This window comes from Schistocerca serialis, chromosome 11, assembly GCF_023864345.2.
Source record: "Schistocerca serialis cubense isolate TAMUIC-IGC-003099 chromosome 11, iqSchSeri2.2, whole genome shotgun sequence".
NCBI lineage: Eukaryota > Metazoa > Arthropoda > Insecta > Orthoptera > Acrididae > Schistocerca > Schistocerca serialis.
In genome coordinates, this window is record NC_064648.1 from 160,859,915 (window position 1) to 160,884,520 (window position 24,606).

Here is a 24,606-nt window from a genome sequence, read left to right on the forward strand (position 1 = left end):
TGCGTCCTCCAGGCTCTTTTTCTACATCTTTTAGTTACTGTGTTCGTGAAGAGTTACTCACTGAAAAAGGCGCAAAATCTGCATTACGAAACTCTGCACTTGGCCGGTGGCCACACGAGCGAGAAGCAGAAGGCGTACTTCTGCGCATGCGCGGGCGTATCGAATCCCTCTGCTGATTCTGTGATGCTGGCACCCTTTCTGCCTCCAGACGGCTGTCGCGCTGGACCTGCACCGTACGTTTTTGACAGTTCCGTCACTCTCTTAATAGTAACTGGTTCCAGAACAGAGGAGGGTTCCGTTCGCACAGCTAGGCCAACAAATTTAATTACCATCACTGTAAGGTACAATGATTGTCGCAATCGATCTGTGAAAATATATCATTTCAGAGGTTCCAAATACGTAAATGAAGTCTAAACATAAATATTAACAATATTCAGGGCGAACATTTTAATCAGAGTCATTTGTTTTGCAGACAAATGACATACAAATTACAATGAAATCGGCCTGCTCTCTTGCAGGCGAATTGTTTGACGTACTGACTAGCCTCTAATTCGCATCGTGTAGCGTGTGCTTCACATATACATATTTACCAAAAGATGTGGGACATCCTGATTAAAAAAAATAGTCCGACCGTGCATGTGTAACGTCAGTCCCGGATGGCGCGTAAATATTTAAGCGGAATGTCTCAGCGACAGAACATGCATTTGCACGTCTGCTGGGATAGAGTTGGATGTTTTCAGGTGTAAACCCATCCCTTAAAAGAACTGCCGTTGCGCTGTTCATTTCTGGATCGATAGTAACGACAGCTTGAAAGCCAGCTGATGTTCCTGCAGCTGTCATTGAGACTTGCTGCAAAAATAAAACATTACATGTATTAAATCAGCCAGAGCACTAATTTTAACAGAGGTTGTTATCGAAATAATGTTTAGTGTTAGTACATCGTGGGCTGCGATTAGACAGATGTAGCGTGCTGTGACGTAACTGCGAAATGGCTGCGAGAGCGGGTGAAAATATCCTTGTAATACCGGGGCATTAAATGGCAGCCGGACACCGGTGTCTGCGATCATCACCGACTTTGAAATTGTTGAATACAACTGGAGCAGTAATCGCTAAACAGTATTACAGATTTAGTTTCGACCCTCCCGTCGTGTGGCCGGTCTTTTCTCCGCCGCCGTGGTCGGACCGCCCGTACCGCCTGCTCCCGCCCCGCCGCTGCTTCTGCGCATGCGCGGCCCTCTGCCGGATTCGCTGCCCGCATTCCGCGTCGCGCCCCCACCTGCGAGTTTCCCCGCGGCGACTGCGCGGGCTGTCTGACGCCACCTGTTGCTGTTTGCACGTGAATAACAGCGCTGTAAGCGTTTCTGCGTTACAGACAAGACCGAATGTTTACACAGGCTTTCCTTACGTAGAGAGTAATGCAACATGTTACAACTATGTTGCTCTTTCCGGAAACAACTGTTTCTTTGGCGTCATTTTTATCGATGAAATTCGGATCTCGGAAATTTCTTTGTTATCTCGTGATCTGGCGTGCGCAGACGCGCACTGAAATGAAAACCAGCGCCGTAAACTCATGTCTGTCAAACCAGGACTGAGACGCATTTGGTCGGTACACACCTGTCTGAAGCGTAATTCACAATGCTCTTCAACTGCTTCCACTGATACCCGCGCTGTTGGTGCTGCAGAGGAAAGGAAAGGAAAGCTGAAGCCTGTTTCTCGTCGCTCTTGCTAAGCACAATAATATTCCCAACTTATTTTCTATTTATGTTTACGGTCGTATTCAGTGACACTGTAACGCTCTTGTCATAGCTGATTTCCCGTTCTACCCCAACAGATTCGAAAAGTTCGGGTCTATTTGTCACTTGCAAGTCTAAGATGCAGTCTTCACGACTCGTTTCTCAGATTAATGGCCCGAGGTAGTTTTTGAGTAAAGCACTTGGATCAGTTTGTCATGATTCTCTGGCCCTGCCACCAGTCTCAGCCACCTATGTCGCCCACTGCAGAGGTGGCAGGTTGAAGGTTCCATCTAAAACTATAAATGACCAGGAAATGCACGCCAGATGTTCTTACTTTCTATTCAGAGCTCTTCATGCACGATATTTCTCGCATCGTCAGAGAGGACTAACCTGAGACGGTCTTTTAGTTAATATTCTACAATCCTCCATTCCGAAATCACTGATATCTGGGAAGCATGCCAATACGAATGGCAAAATTTCAGCTCAGTTCTTGATTGGTGGCTGAGTTACAGTAAGCCTAGTGTGCGAAGGGACCCTGTCTGCCACTGTTCTGAGGCAGCTTTTAGGAAAAGCAGGACAATGCAATTTCACAGCCAGTGTTTGAAACACGTACTCGGCCCTTCTGCTAGTCTTAGCGGGAACCGATAAGTTGAGCAAAGACACATCAAAACTGTTTATTCTTGTCAACGTGAAATTTTTCAGCCGATTGCAGACATTTTTATGAGAGCACAACAGGGACATGGAGAAGACTTGAGCTCTATTTCAGTTTCTCTACACCTGACTCAACCGATATATTGCTACCTGCTACGCACGTCTCGGTAGAAGGAGCGTGAAAGTAAAAGTTAAGGAGAACGGAGGTCACACGGTGGCTTACCAGCAGTGTTTCACACCGCGACTGCAACAGGAAAAGCCGAAACAGCTGTGGTACTCAAACTACCCTCCGCCACACACCAGAATGTATCTGTGAAATTATCATTTCAAACTTTCCAAATCGGTAAGTTATTTCAGAGAGGCGTTATCTTGTGAATTTTCAAGCAGTTTTGACACAAAGTGGGATGCGTTACATATTATCTTCATTTGCACTACAGATACGATAGCAGATCTGGTGCAGTTATTGTTTACAAGTCTGAAGATAAAGATTTACAATATTCAGGACCAATATTTTAAATTGAGTTATCTGTTTTGCAGATAAATGGTATGTATAAATTACATTGAAAACGACCTCCTCTCTCGCAGGCGAATTGTTTGATGTACCGGCTAGCCTGGATTTCGCACCGTGTACCGGCTAGCCTGGATTTCGCACCGTGTAGCGTGTGCTTCGCATACTTCGGTACAAAATTTAATTTTTACACTTTTCTGTCGCACTGGACTGAGATTTACGTATTTCGATATCAAAATAAATTTCAGCCATTTCTCAGATACCATCCACACACTTAGAAGTACTAGTTTAAATAAATGCGAACACGTTTGAAAATATATGACGTCCGTTTCGACAGCGGATGTCTGCCGTGAGTGCTATTGTGTTTGACGATGTGAAGAACACAGGTGGAGTTCTGGGCTGTTTTCCGTCTGCTGAAGCGTGCCATACCATTCCAAAGTGCCGTAATAGCAGAGTGCAACAGGTGAATGGCGTTAGCCGCGATCCGAATTTTGGGGAGTCACCGTTTTTTTTTTTTTTTTTTAGGACGCTCTAGCGCGGTCACCACTCGCCGTCAGAAAATCACTGCTGATTGCTGCATGTTGTAGAAGAGTTTGTCCAATTTAATTTTGTGTTGGGTTTTCAACTTTGAGAAACACGTAGTCTTTGTCAAGCAAATGAAAATGTGTGAAAAAGTCGGAAAACTTTGAGGCTTTCGTTGTAAAGCCGACATACTACAAGGCAGGAAGCACGAAATTTGGATTTAGGAGCCCAAAACATATGATCGTGGAATCGCTGAGGAAAGATCTACCGCAGTTTGTTACCAATTGGTATCTTTTGGTCATTGCACGCAGGGTGGCTCTGGATAGTTACTGCTAGATATTTTACGGTAGGTGACTTACTGTTTCCAGCAATTTGTGATCAGCAGTGTAATTGTGCAGTAGTGGATTTCTTTTCCTGTGTATGCACAGTATATTACATTTATTTATGTTGAGGATCAACTGGCAGAGCCTGAAGTATTCATCAATGCCGTGGAGGTCACTCACCAAGTCAGTACTGTCTCCTGGCGCCGCTGCTTCCTCACAGAGAATGTTGAGGAGCTTCCGTGTGTAACGCCGCCACATGAGGGCCACAGAGGCTCTTGTTCAGAATGCAGTCTGCCGCTTTGGTCACACATGCACGCATGGGGACGCCAAGTCTAATTGTATCACAGCAGACAGGGGAATGAATGTTCCAAATGTGGTCTGCTTTCAAAACGTCTACAGAGACGCGAAAGTGTACTTTGGGAAACTGCCGAATAATTCCAGTGATGGCTGCATGTCTCACGCGATTGAGTATAATTCCTTGACAGATGGTAGTTTGTTCTGTAAGGGCAGCAAGGGAGGTGTGTGGGAGAGAAATGATTTTAGGTGGTTCTCCAATTCTCTTTATTTGAAGGTGAGTTGGCAAGAAGGCTGCAGATGGTGTGAGCATGATGCGGTGTGAGCACTGCTACCAATGTGACATTACAGTTAAACATGAAAAGTACTTGCGCGGTGCACGCACAGAAGTGAATTCAGTGTGAAATCTGAAGTGAAGATACATTCTAACTGAACAGTTTATAAGGTAGTAATATGAGTATGGTGCAGTTTGCAGTGATGTAATGTAACAGCATAGACACTGCTAGCAAATAGTTTGCAGTAATTAGGTAATGTAGCGGACTGGTGGGAAGAAGTGACGTTATTGCGGCTGGGCGACGTGTTACGCAACAACCGGTATTCTCGCATTTGTCTCTTGGAAGAGATTGGGTGTTTACGTTTCGAAATACAGGCGGTTGTGAGAGACGTCGGCTGTATTCTTGTAAGCTGTTTGAATATTCTATGTGGGACGAGAAACACAAGAGAGAGAGGGAGAGAGAAGTGGACTTTATGAATGATGGAGTATTTGTCAATTGTTGCTGAGGTTTTGCAGAAATTGCTTGCGAAATGTTTTACATAGTGAATTCTCAAAAGGAAGGTTTGTCACGTTGGTTTACAGATATCTGCTGTTGTTGCAGTAGTTGTGGTGTTACTGGAGTAATTGTGTGGACTGCAAAAGGTAGAAATGAATAGAGAAAGCGATCTTTTTTTTCAATTTTTGTATTTTAATATCCTGTACAATGAAGTACTACTGGCACGTATTAATGCTCTGTTAGCATATCGCCGAGCTGCTGCCGGTTGTGCTGCCTGGCGATGTCCAGGGGGGTCCACCCACTATTATTCGTGACCCCCCTGTCGGCTCCGGCCTGCAGCAACGCGGCCGCCGCTTCTGTGTGGCCATTGTATGCCGCCAAGTGCAGCGGCGTCAGCCCCCCCTGAGTCCTGGAGTTGGGGTCGGACGCCGCAGAGAGCAGCAGCCGCACCACAGCCGCGTGGCCACTCCGTGCAGCGCAGTGCAGGGCGGTCCGCCCGCCCCCGCCCCTCGCCCCCACGTCCGCCCCAGCCGCGAGCAACGCCCGCACCTCCTCCACCGCCCCCTCCTCAGCCGCCTCTCTCAGCCTCCTGCCTCGCTCTGCATCAGAAAGGCTCCTGCACAAAACATCGACACACTTACTCTCTACTATCGAGACACACACACCAAATGAAAAACTGTCACATCCGCAAAACTGCCAACAATTCGGAATACACTTCTTCCGAGCGACAGGTCACAAATCTAGAAATCTCGCTTCTGCGATACGGGTTAACCAGCGTATTACAGACAGATCCACAGCACTAGCCCATAACCAAAAACTTCACCCATCTCCCATTAAAAATAGGTGCACTCCATCCCGTAACAAATTCGTTTGGCACATTCCCTCATAGTTCACTCCACATATCCGCCTCCTTTCACCTCGGCATGCAGTTGCTACCCAATCCTTCATCTACATTCAAACACACCCCAAAACTACCTTCTCTGGGTACCAATTCCTTCAGTCACTTAGGAAGAAAACAATAGAAACTAAACGCATCTGTAAGCACTGAAATACCACTTCCTCACCAGACAGCTAAGTGATTCAGACCAGTAACATGGAAATTTCCTGACGTACCGACGAAAAATATAAAAGTCACTGCTTCGTACACAATAAGTTGGACGACATATCTGAAATACAACAAGGGCACCACGTCGACTCTCCCTGACACACACACACACACACACACACACACACACACACACACACACACACACACACACACACACACACAAACTACCCGCTGCATAATAATCGTCACATGTGCTCATATAATCATGCATGCAACAAGAGATACATCCGCTGGAACATTCATTTCCATCTGCTTACACCCTTTGCAACCCTCCATATGGTCTGTGGCAGGCGGTATCCTGCGCAACTACTATACTCAGTCATGTTAACTTTGTGCAACTTTTTGCATTTTCTGAAAATTCTGGACACAAAATAAGTTACACACCACTACAGAAGGCGTAAAACTTTACATTTATACTTAAAAACGTCTAAGTAAACTTAAAGTGTACACCAGCTACGCTGCTTCCGAGTAAAATTTCTGTTTCAGTAGTAGTACAAAGTTACACTGTCACTAACCGTAACAAAACTGTACAATTTTCCCTATATCTGATGCTGTGCATAAATTTAGATCATGCCAGAAAGGAATCAGGTGTTTGTAAGAAATAGAAACGGACAGTGTTGATTCATTATCGGATGTTCACTTAGAAATATCAAAATACTCGTATAGATCTGGCATTGCTGAACTTGAACCAATGTCGCGAGAACCTCTCACCACAGTTGAAGCCTAATCCCAAACGAGAGAGCCAGTAATAAGCTCCAAAGACAAGTGAAATACTAACTAGAAACTACAGAGGTAATAAAACTGGTGCATTTAGTAGAAAATAATCAATGTAGGTGGAGCAGCAACCGTATGAAACAAAAGTAGTAACTGGTACACATAAAAAGTTATCCTAACTGACTGCAGTCATTTCCTCTTTCCTTTCTGCTCGCAAATTCAGCGACGGAGAAACGACTGCCTGTGTGCTTCTGTACGAGCGACAATGCCTCTCGCCCTATCTTCACACGCCTTGTCTCAAGTGTACATTGCCAGAACTAGAATTGTTCTGCAGTCAGCGTCAAAAAACAGAGTTCCTCGAAAAGAACGTTGCCTCCCCTCCAGTGATTCCGATTTGAGTTCCTGAAGATTCTGCACAATACCTCTGCGTCACTCGAAACTACCGGTAGCAAATGTAGCGGCTCAGCTCTCAGTCCTATAGCTGTCTTCCTTTAATTCTACCTGTTGCCGATACCAAACAGTCGAGCAGTACTCGAGAATAGGTCGCACCAGCGGCCTACATGCAGCCTCATCTACAGCCCAACCACACTTTCCAAAAATTCTCCCAACAAACTTAAGTCGACCTCCCGCCTTCCCTACCACAGTCCTCTCAACCCTTACCCATTTCGTATCGCTTTGCGAACTTTCGCTCAGACATTTAAGCGCAACACCTCTACTGCTGTACCTCAACACTACGTGTCTGTTTTTCCTACTCACCTGCATCAACTTACGTTTCTCTACATTTACAGATGGCTGCCATTCGTCACACCAACTAGAAATTTTGTCCAACCCGCCTTGTGCCCTCCTACACTCACTCAACGACGACATCTTACTGTACACTAGGGGACCACCAGCAAACAGCTGCAGATACCTGTCCACCAGACCATTTATGTACACAGACAGTAACAGCGGTCCCATCACCCTTTTCTGCAGCACTCCTGCCTCTGGCGAACACTCGCCACTGAGGACAACATACTGGGTTCTGTCACTTATGAGCTGAGGTCCACTCACATACATGGGAACCTATTCCACACGTTTCTATCTCCTTCAACAGTCGACAGTAATTGACGGTGTGAAACGCTCTGTGGACATGTACGAATATGTTATTCAGAGGTGATGGATAAGCGCACCACATAACAGGAAAATCTGCGCAATGCAAAGAATTCCGATCTTTGGGGTAAAAATGGCTCAGTCACCTCTGTTGCATCACGGATTGTATTAAAGAGTCGGCACAGAGAGAACTGGGGGCTAATGTTGCCAGTCTCAAAAAGAAAAAGCATTGTAGTTTACACACAAGTCAGCCTTACCGCTATTGGACGCATCACAAAGGCAACCGAAAATAAACCACGCGGTTTGCCAGAACCGCCAAGAAAGTGCACTACCAAATTTGAAGTATAAATCCATCATTGCAAGCAGCTTCTCAAAAGAGGTAATTTGATCAACCATGGGGACTTTTGTATGGCTAAAAACTAGTGCTGACATTACACAAATTAGTTGTTGCCGTAAAAACAAAAAAAATTATTTTCCTAGGAAGAGAGATGTTTAGCGTAAGACACTGCATGAAATGCGATTTACTTGCAACAGACCTCTAAGTAAAGGAAAGGTCCCTCTAGAGAGAAGTCATTACTGACTGGCGATGCAAATACTTGATACAAGTCAGGAAATTAACAGAACTCATTTATGTCGACGAAACTTGGGTGGTGAACCAACGACATTCCTCTTAGAAGACGATGACAGGGTCGTGACATTGGCACCAAAATGGACAATACGATAGTGGAAGCAACAACGGTGAATGTTGTATCCAACTTTGGGTTTATTTATTACTCTACATCAATACCGTCTTCACCAAAATATTTCCCATTACATATTATACATTTATTCCAGTGGTTCTTCCAATGCTTAAAACTATTCTGGAAAAATCAGTACGGTAGCGTTTAGTTCTCTCAGACGTGCAGTTTGAATCTCATCTCTTATGTAAAAGACAGCTCTTTAAGGTTTGTCTTTATTTTTGGGAACAAAATGTCACACACGGAGCGAACGTGGGGCCAAGGACATCACTACAGTATTGTTTCTAGCCAAACATGCACAAGCACGCAACGAACTGTGAGCAGGTGCGTTATCGCAGTGCAGAAACAATGAATTGTCCCGCCACAAAGCGGGACACCTTTCCGCGTTGCTTCAGGCCATCGGGGTTGAGCTGGTGAGAAGATCTGCCCACTGGCCGTTTCATCTTGGGACAAGGAGTCGTGGTGCACTGTACTGTCAAAACCGAAGATTACTGTCAGAAACGTAACATTCACATTTCTGTGGTCTTGGCCGTCTGTCACAGAGACGATTGAGTTTTAGTTTACGCATAGTTTGGTTTAACTCTCAGTTCGTCTTCTATTATGACCTTCTCGTCATCCTCATGTTCTTCGAAATGTTTATACCAGTCGTAAACACCTATTTCACTCGTAGGAGACTCACCAAAAGCAGTATATAATATTTCTAAAACCACGATGCATTTTAATCCGTTCTCATAGCAAATTTTAATACAAATGCGGTAATCCGTTATTAAACAAATAATCCCTGATACTCTTAAAATACCAGTAACCTTTCTAACACCTGACAACACACTAAGTAACCGATACACACAACGTTGTACACACAATGACAAAAAGGACGTATGAATCTGAGTAATAAAACGCGTGAAATGGCGAGTTTCCCGTTACTTCTGAGCACTACTCCTATCACAAGAATGGTTGCGCTTCAATCCACCCAATCAAGGGGAACTTTTACCTCTTAGAGCAAACACAATGGAAGAGCAAGTCTTCAGTTGTCCGGTATAATTACACCACATTTCGTTTATAATCGCTTCGGAATATATCCATCCATTTAGGAGGGAATTGTAGACGAAAATGCATTCAGATGAACAGGCATTCTGACGTATATTTGTAATAGATGTAGCAACCCTGGTTTTTGATTTCTGTTCCTGTGTCGATGTAATTTACTCCACAATGTTGTGTTTCGGGAGAGGGCTATCGTCTGCTGTCTCGCAGTGGTGCCAACTCATTTAACTAAAAGTGAACGCTGCCCGGATGGGTCTGCACAGTGCGTCGCCACCGATTTAAGGCACGCGCCGCGGAAACGCCGACACGGCATTTCGGAACCGAGGTATATAGAAAAAGCAGGCCGGCAATTCCGGCCCCAAGCGAGTAAAAAACTCGCAGACGCCCTCACGCGCCTTGACGTCACGGAGAGGAGGCTGCAGCGCCGAGTATCCAGTTTTGAGACAGCCACGAGCAAGGCTCGCTGTAAGTGTGCCGTGGCAACATTGCATTAATAGTGCTCGGACGACGACGGACGTTACGTATCACGTGTTTCCCAAGGATGAGCACTTGCGACGTGAATGGATAGTTCGATGCAAACGCAAGGACAAAGTGAATGTGAAAACTGCACGTGTGTGGTCAGCTCCTTACCGGCCAGAAGATTATGAACGGGATTGGAGAAATGAGCTTCTAGGGTTACCTTCAAGGAAGAAGTTATTACCAGCAGCAATCCCCTGCATAAACATTCCGAACTGGCGTGGACAAGAAATTGTGGAAAGCGGTGATGCAAACGAAAGGGTAAGACGTCTGCACATACATAACACTTTCAATAATTGAAACTGAAAAATTACCGTAATACAAACGAATTCACATAAATGCAATGCTTTTTGACGCATTACTATATTGCTTTACGGGAGTGAATGACTCGCTATATTGTACAGGCAATAAATAATGTTGCTCAAGTATATTTGCTTTTCCTCCTGGATATAATAGCTACATGTGTCTTAGAAATAGCCGTTTTTTTTTTTTAAGTATTCTCGATATGTTGACTATTTTAAAGCTAGTATATAATTCAAATGACAAAATCATCATATTTCGCGTAATTTGTTTACATTTACTTCTGTAACAATAGCTGATGCTGACCAGTTGACTTTGCAGCGTAGTGGTATGGCTTCTGACTCCCATGTTGCAGGTTATGGGTTCGTATACCTGTATTTCCTCTTACATTGTAATTTTACAGTTTATCAAACTGGGCTATTGTAGCCGCTTGTGCCACTGATATTGCATCGCTTTTGTCAATTGATCTGATTTTTAGTGAGAAATTAATGCAGTTGCATAGTACTTGGTCAAGAATTTTAGGAATAGTAGGCCTACTCGGTAAATAATTTTAGGAATAATAAAATTAAAATTATGCTTTAGAGATTCGGAAGACGTGCACAACGCTGTGGAGCAAGAAGTTTGCAAAAGCTGTCTTTGACAGCGTTAGAAACTGTGCCACCGAAAGAAAGTCGACCGAACCGCATGTACAGACTGCGTTCAAAAGCCCACTGAAGTAGTGAATAAGGATTTCGAAATTAAGGAACTGAGGGCCGAGACTGAACTTTTAAAAAAACTGAATGCACAGAAAGAAGCGGCACTAAAAAATGTGATGCAGCCTTACGAAGTAAAACGAACTACCTCCGACGTGTTCTTTCGTCGAAGCGGGCAGAAAAGTCATCTGACGTGAAAGCAAAAGTCGTATTGCACAAAAGTGTAAATAGTGTATTGTCAAAGTGTTTTACACCGGCACAAATAAGATGTCTATTAAATGAAAATAAAAGGGCAAAGTGGAATTCGGAGGACATTGCCCATTCATTAACTTTAAGAGCTCTGTCACCTAAAGCATACACTTATTTGCGAAAGCGAGAAATTCCTTTGCCTTGCAGGGCAACCCTTCAGAAACGGACGAAGGAATTTAAATGCAGACCGGGTATTCTTTAAGATATCCTGTGTTCATTGAATGAGGGGTCAGGCAGACGAGTGTCTCTCGCACCCCGCATTTACATTAATGCCACCCATACCATCTGACACTCCACTGGGAACTCTTGAGGACGTGACTTTGAACGTGGCTCAAAATTTTGTCTTTCTGCGCTGCAGTGCATGGCAAACGATTCTGAAAATGTGCGCTCACTTCATCAGGTAGAATACTAACGGTATTGAATTACCAATGTATGATTTGGCACGATACGAAATTATACTGTGGGACCTTACTTCTTCCACGGGGTGATTAAATGGAAACACGTATGCACATATTCTTACTAACATTCAGCCTGTTCTTCTAGAGGTAGTTCTGTGGACAAGCGACAGTGTATGTGGATCGAACACGACCACTGCCCAGACTCTTCGCCTGCTCCAAAGCGACCAATGAATGGAAAGTTTCCTGGCCGTTGTATGGGACGGAATGCTGCAGTACAAAGGCCAGCCAGGTACCCTGATCCGGCTCAAATGGATTTCTTTCTACGGGGAGCACTGAAAGATAGAGTGTCATGAACCCACTTGTGTCAGATGATACACGCCAGACCACACGACAATGTATCATCCAATGTAGCTTGTCCAGTTTGTCTCTCTCTCTCTCTCTCTCTCTCTCTCTCTCTCACTCTCTCTCTCTCTCACACACACACACACCCACACACACACACACACACACACCCACACACCCACAACCACACCCACAATCACACCCACAACCACAACCACAACCACAACCACACACAAACAGCCATTCCAAATGTGTCTAGTAGTCGATGGTGTGCAATTTGACCATATTGTTCATTAAAATGTGAAACCATACTTCACTAAGGAAAGTATTTAGTTTGTAGATGACAAGGCATCACGTGTTTTGAATAAATTTTTAGCTTATTTAAAATCTATTCCATCTACGCACAATTTCGAGTAGTTTCTAATTTCTAACTGGCAGCAGGTCTCTTGCGCTGTAGAACCATCCAGGTGCTTCCAGGCAGAGACAGGCTGAGCTGACAGAAGGTCATGGGATAGCGATATCTACACATACAGATGGCAGCAGTATCGCGTACGCAAGGTATAAAAGGGCGGCGCGTTGGCGCCGCTGTCACCTCTACTGAGGCGACTCCTGGGAAAGGCTTTCCGACGTCTTGATGGCCGCACGACGGGAATTAACAGACTACGATTGCGGGATTATAGAACCTGTTTATGACTGTTCATATTTTTAAAATGTAGTTTCCCATGTATCGAAATTTAATAAAATACCGTTGTGGCCTTTTGTAAGTGCTCTGCAAACAAAGTGCAGTCTTTGTCTCGCCTTCGCCACAATATTATCTGTGTGGTCATTCCAATTTAAGTTGCTCGTAATTGTAATTCCTAGGTATTTAGTCGAATTGACAGCCCTTAGATTTGTGCGATTCATCGTATGCCCAAAATGTATCAGATTTCTTTTAGTACCCATGTGGATGACCTTGCACTTTTCTTTGGTTAGTGCCAATTGCCACTTGTCGCACCACACAGAAGTCTCTCTAGATCATTTTGCAATTGGAATTGATCATCCGATGATTTTAGTAGACTGTAAATTACAGTGTCATCTGCAAACAATCTAAGGGGGCTGCTCAGATTATCTCACAGATCATTTATTTAAATCAGGAATAGTAGAGGGCCTTTGACACTACCTGGCGGAACGCCTGATATCACTTCAGTTCTACTCGATGTTTTGCCGTCTATCTGAGCTGTGACCTCTGTGAGAGGAAATCACGAATCCAGTCACACAACTGAGGCGATACTTCACACGCACCCAATTTGATTAATGCAGGGTGTCTACGCACAGAAGGAAAAAAATTCCCGGATTTTTCCCAGATCTTCTGATTAAAAATACACACTCCTCCGGGTGAAAAAGACTTTCTCCCAGGTGAAAATACACTTTTTCCGTGTTAAGTGAGAGTATACTTTCCCTCGGAACTGTAAAATTTATCAATCATTTCAATGGTTATGGTTTTATACAGTGGCTTAGAATTTCCCAGTACTTCAGAAAAGGGAACACAGGGGGAAAAAAACACGTTTTGGGAAGTTCTTTGATGTGCAGCAACATATACGTTGCATATTTTAGTACTACGAAAGTACGAATTCGAATTTCACAAAACACTGCATGTTACTTTCCGAAGCATTGAAATGGACATTGTTACGCGCTTTTGTAAGCTGTCACAGCTCATGTCACGTGATCTCGCCAGCCGATGACAGCGGGTATTCAGAACATAGGACACGTGATATAGTCAGCGAATAACAACATCACTCAATTAGGGCAAAAACACAAACTGGACAAGTTAATGGTTTAAACTAATTACGTAGTGTTGGTACAGGAAAAGCAAAGCTTTCATATATAATATTTGTCGCGAAGATTAATAAGCTACAAGAGAAGCTAAGCTTTCACATATAATGTCGATCTTTCTTGCGCGTTTGCACTTTAAGATACATCACACAATGTGCCAGTAAAATGTTTAACACCAACATAAATCTCTGATGTTCTGGGTTCGAAATTTTTCTAAATGGCTTGTCATCAAAGAGTTTGTCTTTAAATTAGAGCCAAACACTGTGCGATTTAAGAAATTCATCGTAAATAAAAGCCGAATTTCTTTAGCAAAGCGACAAAAATAACTTCGTTGTTCTGCAGGGCGATTAATGCTTGACTGTCAGAAGGGTGGATATTATATTAAAATCTGGAACTAGTAACATGTTTTAGCCTTCCGTAATTATGTGAATTTATTTTAATTCGCTTGATAGTTCCCAACGACAGAAATCACTTTTTTTCCATTGGCGTAAGAACAGTAAATGAAGAGGAAACAGCAAAATCACTAAATGTAAATACGTATCACGTGGAGTTCCCCCCTCCCCCCAAACCACTGTAATTCAAACTGCTCTGCGCATCAGCCCCGGATCTATGATATTTCGTACCAGGGCAATACTAGATGGTTACATGGTGGCTTTACTCCGCTCAGCTCGTGTAATCCCGTGTCCTTTTGTCTGCAGGAAAGTTTATTTCCAGATGCGACTAGGCTTCCCCTGGCAAGGACATCACGTACACTATGCACGCATTCAAAAATCAAATTATGATTCATTTAGAAATCAACTTAAAATGTGATCAAAAATGTTCAAAATGCAACAGGGATTAGCTTCAAAATCATTTGAATAATCGATAGACCAACATGCACTAGATGCTAGGTGTTTTGTGAAATAACGTTCTTTTTCCTCAAGAATACGAATTTGCCCCCCTCGCCATCGAAATTGCCGCCCGGTTGAGATACTCCGGTTTGCTGCGTGCAGAACCAACAGCGACATTCCTGTTTCCAGAAGCGGGAGAAGGTACTACTGAGACGCGACTCAACTGCTCATGCGCGTGGTTCCGCTCGTAACTGCTTAAATGAATATAATGTAAACAGTTGTGACTTAACGCTCATCGGAGGTAATTTGTTGTTACGAAGCACTGCATTGTCTTCCTATAGCCTTTCACACATTTTGCTGTTGGCAGACGCTTGTATGAGCACTGTGTGTTTTTTGTTTATATACGAAGCATTTCCTTTGCAATTTAAATTTCATTCCCTCGTTCATATTTTTTTGCTGCAGTATTATTCTGCAGCAGCGGAATACAGTAATGTCCTTTGTTAGAGTATCGGTTATTACCAGCCAAAATGACAAAAAATTAACTGAAAACTAAATCAATGGAAAACTCCCGGGATTCTAGAAAATTCCCGTGTTTTTCCCGGTTTTCTTGCGGATGAAAAAATTCCTGGGGCTTTCCCGGATCTTCCGGGCCGTTGTTGTTGTTGTGGTCTTCAGTCCTGAGACTGGTTTGATGCAGCTCTCCATGCTTCCGGGCCGTATACACCACGTAATAGTGTCTTGTTAGGAATGGTATCAAAACCCTTCTGGAAATCTAGGAATATGGAATCAATCTTAGATCCCTTGTCGACAGCACTCATTACTTCATGGGAATGAAAATCTGTGTTGCACAAGAACGATATTTTCTGAATCCGTGTTGGTTATGTATCAATAAGTCATTTCCTTCAAAGTGAGTCATAATGTTGGAGTACAGTATATTCTCCAAAATGCTACTGCAAATTGAGGTCAGTAATATGTGTCTGTAATTCAATAGGTTACTCCTATTTCCTTTCTTGAGTATTGGTGTGACCTCTGCTACTTTCCGGTCTTTAGGAACAGACCTTTCGCCAAGTGAACGGTTGTATACGACTGCTAAGAAAGGCGCTATTGTGTCTGCATACTCTGAAAGGAACCTGACTCGTATTCCATCTGGACCAGAAGACTTGCCTTTCTTAAGTGATTTGAGTTGTTTCACAACACCTAAAATATATACTTTTATGTCACTCATGCTAACAGCTGTTCTGGTTTCGAATTCTTGAATAGTTACTTTGTCTTTTTTCGTGAAGGAATTACGGAAAACTGTATTTAGTAACTCCGCTGTAGTGGCACCATCATCGGTAACATTTCCATCGCTATCGCGCAGTGACGGTGTTTACTGTTTTTTGCCACTGGTGTACTTTACATACGGCCAGAATGTCTTTGGGCTTTCTACCACATTTTGAGACAATGTTTGTGGAAACTATTAAAAGGGAATAAGTCAAGTCCATTTAAAAGACCCCTGCCACATTATCCACATTAAATTACTTTTTTGGCTCCCACGTTTCCCTTTGTATACGGGAGAAATTTCTGTATTATACAATAGCTTATTGCATTCTGCTCCGGTTAATTTCAAAAGGCATGTCGAAGAGTCTCACTGCTGTTGGTCCCAGGTGTGTGTGTGTGTGTGTGTGTGTGTGTGTGGGTGTGTGTGTTACTGAAGCATAAATTGGTCCATACTTTATTTTGAAATCCACCAGCTATCGAGTCATCCTGCAAACATGTCAGTTCACTTTGAGATGGCAGTATATTTTCAGTAGGACCAACTATCTTTGCCCACGTCGGTTGCTCTTTTCTAAAAATAAAAGTTAACTACACCATGGAATTATGCAAAACTTCTCCATCATCCATCAGTTTGTTTACATGTGACAATCCATACAGTGCTGTACGCATCTCCACTCAGCCACACCCACTGCATTTCTTACTTCTCGAGAGCAGATACCTCAACCATTAGACCAGCTGAGTGTGTGTGCTGGCGTAGATGGAATTACCATTGTGGATGATGTTTTTTAGCCATGGTTTGCAAACACTACCGCCAGAGATTCTCATGTACATCCTCTGAAGTAAGATAACACATCCACCGATTCGATTTCCCTCTTGCTACTCTTCCCAGAAGTCCCCCCGGATAAACTCTAGTGCAAGTGTTGATGAGGTGTGCTCAGGCAGCCTACTGGTCAAGGAGACTGCCTGCAAAAAGCAGCAAATCTGGGTTCCTGTTCCAATGCGGCACAGATTTCCAATAGTCACTACAGATGTAACTGACCAGGGAACCATTTAAGGAATATTCGACTTACATTTTAAGACATACTCAATACAAGCTGTATCCTCATTACTGTACTAAATATTAACTTTGTCATTCTTACTTGTATTTCTGTTTACCTTTCTTTCGCCATTTCTTCCTGAGTGTCTTCAATAACTTACATCTACAACCATTCACATAGGTTTTATTGAGTGGAATTGTGTGAAAAATCCCGTTTCCACACCCATTTACTTCAGAATCAATTTGTATGACATACAAACATCACTAAAAACAAAATCTAGATTAAACACATCAATATATAAAGAATTTGGAAATCGGTATGATTTGAATGGGACACTTCCTACGTAACTACAGTTTAGTGACTCTGAACTAAACGTAATTCTCACGGTAAATACAGAGAACGAGAAATCTTCTGCATATGTGCCCAGTCTTCAAAATATCATAGCCAAAAAAGTGAGAAAGGAGTAATGTTTAATGGCAACTGTAACCTCTATCCAAAAACTGAAGGAATCTGTATTTTATTTTATTTACTATATTGGCTGGTTAATGCCAAAATAAGCAGTACTGCGAGGGTAAGACTTGGGCACGTGTGGCAACACAACTCACCGGAAGCGAGAGACGGCTGCGTCATCAGGTGGAGGGGTGTGTTGGGCAGACGTGGGAGGCGCAGCTGCAGCAGGAGTCCGGCTGTGGCCGCTGTGGGGCTGACGGTCAGAATTGGGGGTGGACGCGCCCCCTGTGGCGGTCGGCGAGCTGCACAGAGAAACACTGTGTGGGTGGGTGCGTTCACACAGGGGCTCATTGCAGGCGGTACAGCTGAGGGACTGTCCACCGGGGCAACAGAACACACAGTGCCAACAACACCAGCCTGTCACTTAACGTGACTGTGCCACCAATTAACTGGTCTTTTTCTGCACTACTTCTGCTATATTCCCCACTGGCGTAGCTTAAGATGCAAAACAAATTGTTCAAAATGAAGCACAAACCAAATCCCAAACATAAGGGCCAAGAATTTTGCTGCCCTGACAGAACAACTATCAGACAGAATTTAGAAGCAGTTAAAGTCAACTGGCCGCTACTTTTGGTTGTGAGGTAATTTGAAAACTGATATGGATGCTGAATTATATCACTGGAAGGGGAGAGAGAGATAGAGAGAGAGAGAGAGAGAGAAACAAACTGATAAGTTGGGCTATCAACTTACTGTTGAAACTATACGGTCATGGATATGCAGGCGCTGTTTGATGTGAAGCCCGAGGGAATGACGAAGATGGACAAGAATTACAAGAGCTATGCTATAAAAGTTATCAAGAGTATATTCAAAATCTGCATTTGAGAAAAGCAAATAGAACTGTATATATGCATGTAATGTCTCCACAATTCGATTTATTGAAAAGGCAGCAGTGGTGATGTGCTTCTTGAACAACAATTTTCGTGTTAAGCAGTTTGCAGTAGAGACAACCATTAAAAGAAAAAATGGATTAGGCCGTGTATGCAATTTTATCTGATGGACAATGGTTCCAACTTGTGAAGTAACCTATAGTCTATTGAATATGGATTTAAAAACAGTTGAAAAGGAAATAAATAGACTTGTATCGAGTAAATGTATCTAAGAGACAGAGGCAACAAATGATAGCTGGATGAAAACGTCACATCAATACTGACGTTGTGGGAGATATGTCGTACACCTGTAGGTGGACAGCGAATATAATCTGCTGTATCCCAGTAGCAGGAAAACTCATAGGATTCCGTGGACGACCTCTGGTAACGCCACAGGGAACTTCAAACACGACAGGGGGGCAGAGATTTCCTGTCTGTTTTGTAAAAGGGAATGCACGGAAAATATTCAGGGCGATAGCTGAACAGAGACGAGAAGGAAATGTGATTGTAAGGCACAGCATTGAGTGTGACAATGTTACTGTGCTGGCTGCATTATTCTCTTCTCGTTTGCCCCCAGTGTGCATGACTAGCCCCAGCGCTCATAGCTCCTGCTTTACTGGATATCTCAGGGAGTCATACCCTGCTCTTTGGGGCCAGTCACTTAGGGGTAGCGTCTTTTTTAGTAATCAGGAAAATCCTCAGTCCCGGGTTTGAACCTCACAGTCGCTTAAATTTTGAATAAGAATCATCAGCATTGGTGTCTGAAGACTTCCAGCATCAGGTGTCACCCTCTTTCAGCCAACAGCCTTTCCAAAGAGGGCGGAGGGGCCGACAGAGGTTCAGGGCACTCTCTTTCTCTTGAAGTCGGAAACTGGTCCTTAATGAGGAAGAATTGGCAATGATCAACAACGTGAGGATACAGAAGCCAATGTAAACCACTGCATAAAGTTACATAACGTCCGTTAATGAGGCATGTGATTCAATAAGTCTGTGCTGTACAGACTCTCCATTGGCAAGACTAGTCCCCCATTCAAACCTCCAGGCGAGGAGGCACAAGGGGGAGGTGACCATGGGAAAAAAGTTGAGTAATCAACAAAAGGACAACGTTCTACGAGTCGTGATGTGGAAAGTAAGGAATTTGTATGTGGTTGGGAAGTTAGAAAATAAGAAAAGGGAAATGCTGAGGACGTATCTAGCTGTAGTGGGTGTCAGTGACGCGGAAAGGAAAGAAAAGGGAAGGAAAGGATTTCTGGTCACATGAGAATAGGGTAGTAGCAATAGCAGTAGGATTCAGTATCAATAGAAAGGCAGGGCAGAAAGCGAGTATAAATATTTTCTCGTGAGAATCGAAAGCAAACCAACAACATGCATAGTTCAGCTATACATGATGACGTCACAAGTTGAAGGTGAAGAGAGAGAAAAAGTATGAGGATACTGAACAGGTAATTTGGTAGGTATGTAATAGTCATGGAGGGATTGAAACGTAATGGTAGGGGAAGGAGTAGAAGAAAGGGTTACACGAGAATATGTACTTGATAATAGGAATAGGAGAGAAGAAAGGCTAGTTAAGCTCTACAGTAAATTTATTCTAGTAATAGCTGGTATAGTCTATTCAAGAATCTTGAGACAAGGGGGTATACTTGGAAAAGGACCGAAATATGGGAGGTTTAAAGTCACACTATATTATTGTCAGTCTAACATTTTGAAATCAGATATTGGACTGTAAAGCATACCCAGGAGTAGATATAGTCATAACAATTTAGCAGTGATGAAGAGTAGGCTGAATTTTATGAGACTCGTCAGGAGCCATCGATGGACAAAGAAGTGGAATACAGTAGTACTAAGGAAAGAAGAGATGAGATTTATGTTCTCTGAGGCTACAGATACTGCAATAATAAGCAGCTCAATAGGTAGTTCAGTCGAAGAGGAATAGATATCTTCAACAACAACAGTAACAGAAGTTGGAAGGAAAAACGTCGGTACAAAGAAGCTAACTGCGAAGAAACTATGGAAAACATAAGAAATCCTTCAGTTGATCAATCAAAGAAAGAAGTTCAAAAATATTCAGGAAAATTCAGTAATAGAGAAATATGTCATTTAAGGATGAAATGAATAGAAGTGCAGAGAAGCTAAGGTGAATTGGCTGCACAAAAAATGTGAAAAAATCAAAGAAGAAATGATTCTTGGGACAACTGACGCAGCATATAGAAAAGTCAAAGCAATCTTCCACAAAATTAGAGGCAAGCGTGGTAACATTAAGAGCACAATGGGAATTCGAGTGTTAAATACAGAGGCGAGATCGGATAGTTGGAAAGAGTACACTGAAGGCCTCGCTGATTGGAACAACTTGTCCGATGGCGTGACAGAAGAACAAGCAGGAGTCGGTATGGAAAATAATGGTGATCAGAATCAGATTTTAAAAGTGCTTTGGAAAATTTAATGGAAAGATTGAAGAGTGGAATTAAAATTCAGGGTGAAATGATATAAGATTTGCTGATGACTGACTCCCTCAGTGACAATGAAGAAGAATTACAGGGTTTGCTGAATGGAATGGACAGTCGAATGAGTACAGAATATGGAATCAGAGTAAATCAGAGAAAGGCGAAATTGGTAAGAAGCAGAAGAAGTGTAAACAATGAGAGACTTAGCATCGTGACCGACGACCAGTAAGTAGATGACGTTAAGGTGCTATGCAATGTAGGCAGCAAAGAAACCCACGACGAACAAAGCAAGGACGACGTCAAATTCACAGTAGCACTGCCAAAAAGGGAATCGTGCTTACCTGGCTTCTGCTGGTGGCTCACCGAGCATTCTGCTGACTTCAATGACTTCTTGCGGGTACTCGAGCACAGCGTCCGCCCAGCCCCGCGTGGCCATCACCTGCAGGTGGTCCTTTATGAAGGCGACGGCAGCCCTGGTGGCGTCCGGGCACGAGTGCCTCACTGCCGTGACGGCCGTCGCCGCTGCGGTCTCGACGGCCAACTGCGACATCAGCTGCCGCTCGCAGGCAGCCTTCAGGGCCGACAAGCCGTACTTCTCGGCCGCCGCCAGCAGCTGGGGGGCCGTGTCGGGCAGCTGGGGGGCCTGCAGGGTATACGCGTAGGCGACCAGGAGCTTCAGCACCGGCCCCTCCACGTCGATGCTCACCTGGCCGCAGCTGGCCTCCAGCATGTCGTGCGCGAACATCGCTGCGAACACGGGGCTCGCGGCTGCCAACACGGCCCTGTGAGCCGCCACCCTCGTCTCGCCCGCCACTAATGTCACCAGGGCGTCTTCACCCCCGTCTACCAGGGCGGCCAGGGCCTCGGTTGTGGTGTTCTGAACCTCCGTAACTGCCGACATGGTGGGTGGTCCTGAAACACAGTACCACTGAGCAGCCCTCACACTGCACCCTCAACACTTGTACGAGGCGCATGCATACCTGTATGAAACAACAGCTGTTAAAGTGTTGTACACCCTAAATCAATTGCAACGTCACCAGTTTCCTTCAAATGACAAGGGTCCGTACTGCTTCGTGATCACCTAAGGTTTTTAACTACCAGCGCGGTGCTACGATAGACTGCTTTCACCTTCTAAAAATGTTATCGCTCTCAGTCAAAAGATGGTTTATTTATGTCATAGCAAAAAAATGGCAAAACAACAAACTTCTTTCAGCACTAAAGTTACAGGACTTATATTTAAATCCAAGCTCGTGGCACCTCTGAGAAAAATTTTCTTCCTCCTTATCTCAGGTTCCTCAGATCCGTGACACCTGATCAGAAGCAATGTACATGTAATGCAGAAATCAGTTTCCTCGGTGAATTTCTCAGGGTAGGCACGATTAAACTTGACCGGCCATGGTGGCCGAGCGGTTCTAGTCGCTTCCATCCGGAACCGCGCGCATGCTACGGTCGCAGGTTAGAATCCCGCCTCGGGCATCGATGTGTGTGATGTCCTTAGCTTAGTTAGGTTTAAGTAGTTCTAGGTTCTATTGGACTGATGACCTCTGATGTTAAGTCCCATGGTCCTCAGAGCCATTTGAACAGTTTTGAACCACTGTAAGAGTCTAAATTCATTGGTATCTTTAACTCTCCTTTGAACAGATCGATATCTGCATCTTCTTTCTTCAGAAAAAGATGCAGCGGCCACCTACATTGTAAAGAATGCTGCATAATACAATCATAAATCACGTCGCCATTTTATCCGAATGTTGCAAGCTATGGTGTACCCAGGTATTTCCAGGTTGAGCAGTTTAGGAATTAAACTCGTTACCTCCATTTCCAGAACGTGTGTTGTGGAACTTTCCCACAAATATATATTTGTATCTCCTTTTGGCGTGGACGTGTTTATATAGCATCTTTGCCCCACAGAACGTTCGTATAGTTATTAGGTGACAGATACGTCATGGTTAAACCAAAGTAAGCTCTATCACAGCTCCGACATCACTCTTGACTCTCCTGGTCGTATGAGGGGCAAACGACGGAGTCAGTGAAATAGTTCCACACCCTACAGTGTAAACTGGTTTCGTAAATTCAGACAAGTGGGTTTCGCGAGAACGGCGTCGTGCCGAATGAGCATCTCCATTCGACCAGCGAAAGACGTCTTCCGGACCGTTACGGTGCCAGGAGAGCGCCTAAGAATTCGTCCCAAGGCTTCTGTCACGGCAGCCCGACGTGGATGGAGACGCCGAGGCAGTGCTGTACAGAGCGTAGCGCCGGAGGTCAGCGCAGGGTCGCAGGCCAACACGTACACTGCAGGCTTCTGGAAGCCACCCGACCAACCCAAGTCTTCCTTCCCCATCCCTCCTTAGTTGTACATTTGTTTCCGTTTTATATCGCTTTGTGGTTTTTTGTTTTTTTCCCCTCCCCATTCCAAGTATGCACTCAGTGTTATAGGCTCAAAACTTTGGACACTGGCGTTGTAATCGCATAATGAACGACTTTTTACTGTTGTTTACAGGTATTGTTACCGCATTTTCCTACATCCAAGTGCTGCTGCATGTCAAACGAAGTGGTAAAAACTGTAAAGCCGTTTACATTTCCATACGGTCTTCGAGCATCGACATGTTCCTCATCTAAGAAACAGACGTCATTGTCTTATAAATCTTTAATGTATCCTGAGATCAGTGGTGTAGTATTCTACTTTATTGTGACACTCGCAATGCGACAGTAGTTTACACTGAGCTTCCGCAGAGCCTTTCACTCAAACGGTTTTCTAGATAATCACAAATTTGCCAAGATACTGAGCGGGATCGTGTCTGAATTATTAGTAGACAGATAGCCATGGTCCCGATCACCTTCAGCATATTTTGGAGACACAATCTTCGTACGTGTTTGCGCCAAGTAACCGGCAGAGAAACGTGCGTGAAATGCAAGTAGTGGACTGGGTATGCAGGAAGCGGCGGTGATAGACTCTGGGCTCTCATTCGGGAGGACAGTGGTTCGACCACACAGCGTGCAGTGGTCTGCAGACAGAGGGCGAATGAGTGGATGTGGCTGCTTGTCATTTGTGTCTTCTGCACCGGTTTTCCGTTTGCTGTCCACCCACACAGGTTTTTCTTCATAGAGTCTCTCTCAATAGGAGTGCCGTGCTGGTGCCCTAGAAGAGGCATGACCTTTAAGGTAGCCCTACCGGTCTTCATTACCGAATGTTCCACAAATTGCAACAGGTATTTAGCTGTCGGTGTGTCGTTTCCCAGGAAAACCGTGAGGAAGTGGTCTCATTTCGTCCATCATTAAAGTTGTTTACAAGCTTTCCAATGAGTACGACGTGCATTAAACTACTTTTCAATATTTATATAATTTCCAATGGTGGTGATGTTTCCTTCTACAGTGTAATTTCCGTGTGTGGGTCACACAAGTTAGAAACGATTTCACGGTGCCATCAATTTGGAATCTTTACAGTCGCCTCATCAGTATGAATTGCAGTCTTCTTTATTCTTTTTCCATCCAAATTCGAAATTAATCAACCTTCTTGAAGGTTTTTATTAATGAGTAAACATTTGGCTGAGCTTTTGATATTAGTAGATAACTTTCTTCCACCCCTCAGAGGCGTTTTCGATGTGATGGGGCCTTCCACTGTAATTCCACATGTCTGATGGCATCTGGTCTTTTTATCAACCAACTGGTCCAGAAAGTCAAATAATCGACGAAACTCTAGTTTTTCAGACAGTATTTTCTGAATAGACAGCCAACCATTATCCAATATTTCTAAGATAATATATCGTACTCTGGATACATTGTTAGATGACAATGTCTTTCTTCGTTTTTCTTCCACGTCGTTGATTAACATGAAAATTGCAACTCGTAATCTCTGGTTCAGGAAACAA

General features: G+C 43.8%; 1 protein-coding gene across 1 annotated transcript in view; it reads right to left on the minus strand.

Moving 5' to 3' along the window:
* Window positions 1-1,119: 1,119 nt before the first annotated feature.
* LOC126426577 (ankyrin-3-like) overlaps window positions 1,120-24,606 on the minus strand; it is a 53,852-nt gene continuing 30,365 nt past the window's right edge. The window contains exons 2-5 of the mRNA XM_050088474.1: window positions 21,082-21,652; window positions 17,529-17,675; window positions 5,135-5,417; window positions 1,120-1,326 (exon numbers count right to left, since the gene is read on the minus strand). Of these exons, the coding sequence (XP_049944431.1) occupies window positions 1,120-1,326; window positions 5,135-5,417; window positions 17,529-17,675; window positions 21,082-21,641 (1,197 nt within the window). The 5' untranslated portion in view covers window positions 21,642-21,652. The remainder of the gene's footprint in view (window positions 1,327-5,134; window positions 5,418-17,528; window positions 17,676-21,081; window positions 21,653-24,606) is intronic.